General features: G+C 46.6%; 1 protein-coding gene across 2 annotated transcripts in view; it reads right to left on the bottom strand.

Annotated features, from left to right (window-relative positions):
- fgd1 (FYVE, RhoGEF and PH domain containing 1) overlaps positions 1-2,500 on the bottom strand; it is a 124,811-nt gene that overhangs the window by 24,574 nt on the left and 97,737 nt on the right. For both annotated transcript variants that reach the window (XM_042299830.1, XM_042299831.1), the window contains exons 8-9: positions 715-773; positions 32-178 (exon numbers count right to left, since the gene is read on the bottom strand). In XM_042299830.1, coding sequence (XP_042155764.1) covers positions 32-178; positions 715-773 — 206 coding nt within the window. The remainder of the gene's footprint in view (positions 1-31; positions 179-714; positions 774-2,500) is intronic.

The following is a 2,500-nucleotide window of genomic DNA, read 5'->3' as shown; positions in this document are numbered from 1 at the left end:
CTGTCCTGTCAGGTGTGTGTGTGTCACTCACCAGGATGAGGTATCTATCCTGTGAGGTGCCGTTCTTAGCCGACAGTTTGAGGATGTGTCCCTCCTTGATGAGTTCGTTAGTAGGGTTAACGATGTCCTCCTCTCCTCCCAGCAACTCATACACCTTCAGCAGTTTACGCATGCGCTCCTGTAATCAGAGACAGTGGTTGAACATACAGTACAGTGAGGGACTGAATGAAGTAACGTTGCAGAGGCCTTCTTCTCCACTAGGAGCTAAAAGAATGAGTCAAATCAGTCATATTGAACCACAACGTGCTATAAGAGGGAAAACACCAAACACGCCACCAATTAACAACGAGAAAGAAGGGACTTTCAACAACAGCTACAGATGAATAAATCACCTTTAATTACAACCTCGTGTTAAATGACAGCGTCTCTGCTGGGGTGGCGTTTTATCTGGAGTGAACGAACGGTTTGGGGTGGTGGAGGTAGGAGTAATGTTTGGCCCCGCGACGTGTGATGGGTTTGCTCGCGTTCGGTTGTGTCTGATCTGTTAAAAGGACTCACCATCTTTCTGATGGCTGTGTTGGAGTGCTCGGCAGCTGTTAAAAGGACTCACCATCTTTCTGATGGCTGTGTTGGAGTGCTCGGCAGCTGTTAAAAGGACTCACCATCTTTCTGATGGCTGTGTTGGAGTGCTCGGCAGCTGTTAAAAGGACTCACCATCTTTCTGATGGCAGTGTTGGAGTGCTCGGCAGCTGTGGCGATCAACTCTAGTGATTCTGAAAAGACACAACAGACACATTATCACTTCCAGCAACTAAACAATTTCACAGTGTAACTGATTTAAATACTAATTTGCTCTTCTGATGTACATTTTTCTGCATTCTCTGTGTTAGAAAAACTGACAGCACAAAATACATCACAGTGCCTTCGGGAAAGTATTCAGACCCCTTGACTTTTTCCACATTTTGTTGCGTTACAGCCTTATTCTAAAATGGACATTATTTTAAAAAAAATCCACAGCATCTTTCCATAGTTTGATAAACAGACGCCTCACAAGTCCTCAACTGGCAGCTTCATTAAATAGTACCCACAAAACACCAGTCTCAACATCAACAGTAAAGAGGCCCCTCATGTACTCCTTGTTCACCAACGACTGCGTGACCAAGCACGACTCCAACACCATCATAAAGCTTGCACAGGTAGACCTGATCACCGACAATGACGAGACAGCCTATAGGGACGAGGTCAGAGTCCTGGCAATGTGGCAAGACAAAGGCGCTGATCGTGGACCATAGGAAAAAGAGGGCCGAACAGGCCCTTATTAACATCGACGGGGCTGAAGTGGACCGGGTCGAGAGTTTCAAGTTCCTCGGTGTCCACATCACCAACAAACTAACATGGTCCAAACACACCAAGACAGTCTTGAAGAGGGCACGACAACACCTTTTCCCCCTCATGAGACTGAAAAGATTTGGCATGGGTCCTCAGATCCTCAAAAGGTTCTACAGCTGCACCATCGAGAGCATCCTGACTGGTTGCATCACTGCTTGGTATGGCAACTGCCTGGCATCTGACCGTAAGGCACTACAGAGGGTAGTGCGTACAGCCCTGTACATCACTGGGGCCAAGTTTTCAGCCATCCACGACCGATATACCAGGCAATGTCAGAGGAAGACTCCAGCCACCCCAGTCATAGACTGTTCTCTCTGCTACGGTACCGGAGCGCCAAGTCTAGGACCAAAAGGCTCCTTAACAGCTTCTACCCCCAAACCACAAGACTGCTGAATGACTAAACTAATCCAACGGCCACCCGGACAATTTACATTGACCCGTCCTTTGTTTTTACACTGCTGCTACTCACTTTCACGTCTGTATTGAACACACCGTGTAAATAGTGCAGGGTGGGAAAAGTATGTGAACCCTTTTGGATTTAATAACTGGTTGACCCTCATTTGGCAAGAGTTTTTCTGTTGTTGCGGATCAGACCTGCACAACGGTCAGGAGGAATTTTGGACCATTCCTATTTACAAAGCTGTTTCAGTTCAGCAATATTCTTGGGATGTCTGGTGTGAACCGCTCTCTTGAGGTCATGCCACAACATCTCAATCAGGTTGAGGTCAGGACTCTGATTGGGCCACTCCAGAAGGTGTATTTTCCTTCTGTTGATGCCATTCCGCTGTTGATTTACCTCTGTGAAACGTGTCGTTGTGTTGTTGCATCACCCAACTTCTAATGAGCTTCAATTGGTCGGACAGATAGCCTCACATTCTCCTGCAAAATGTCTTGATAAACTTGGGAATTCATTTTTTCCATCGATGATTGCAAGCTGTCCAGGCACAGAGGCAGCAAAGCAGCCCCAAACCATGATGCTCCCTCCACCAAACTTTACAGTTGGGATTAGTTTTTGATGCCGGTGTGTTGGACCATCTTTTTGTTAAAACAGTGAAATGCAAATTCCATCACTCCAACATCTCCTTCCTAGGATACATCATCGCTGCAGGAA

This window comes from Oncorhynchus tshawytscha, linkage group LG16 (genome assembly GCF_018296145.1).
Source record: "Oncorhynchus tshawytscha isolate Ot180627B linkage group LG16, Otsh_v2.0, whole genome shotgun sequence".
NCBI classification, from domain to species: Eukaryota; Metazoa; Chordata; class Actinopteri; order Salmoniformes; family Salmonidae; genus Oncorhynchus; species Oncorhynchus tshawytscha.
This window is presented reverse-complemented; position numbering and strand designations above follow the sequence as displayed.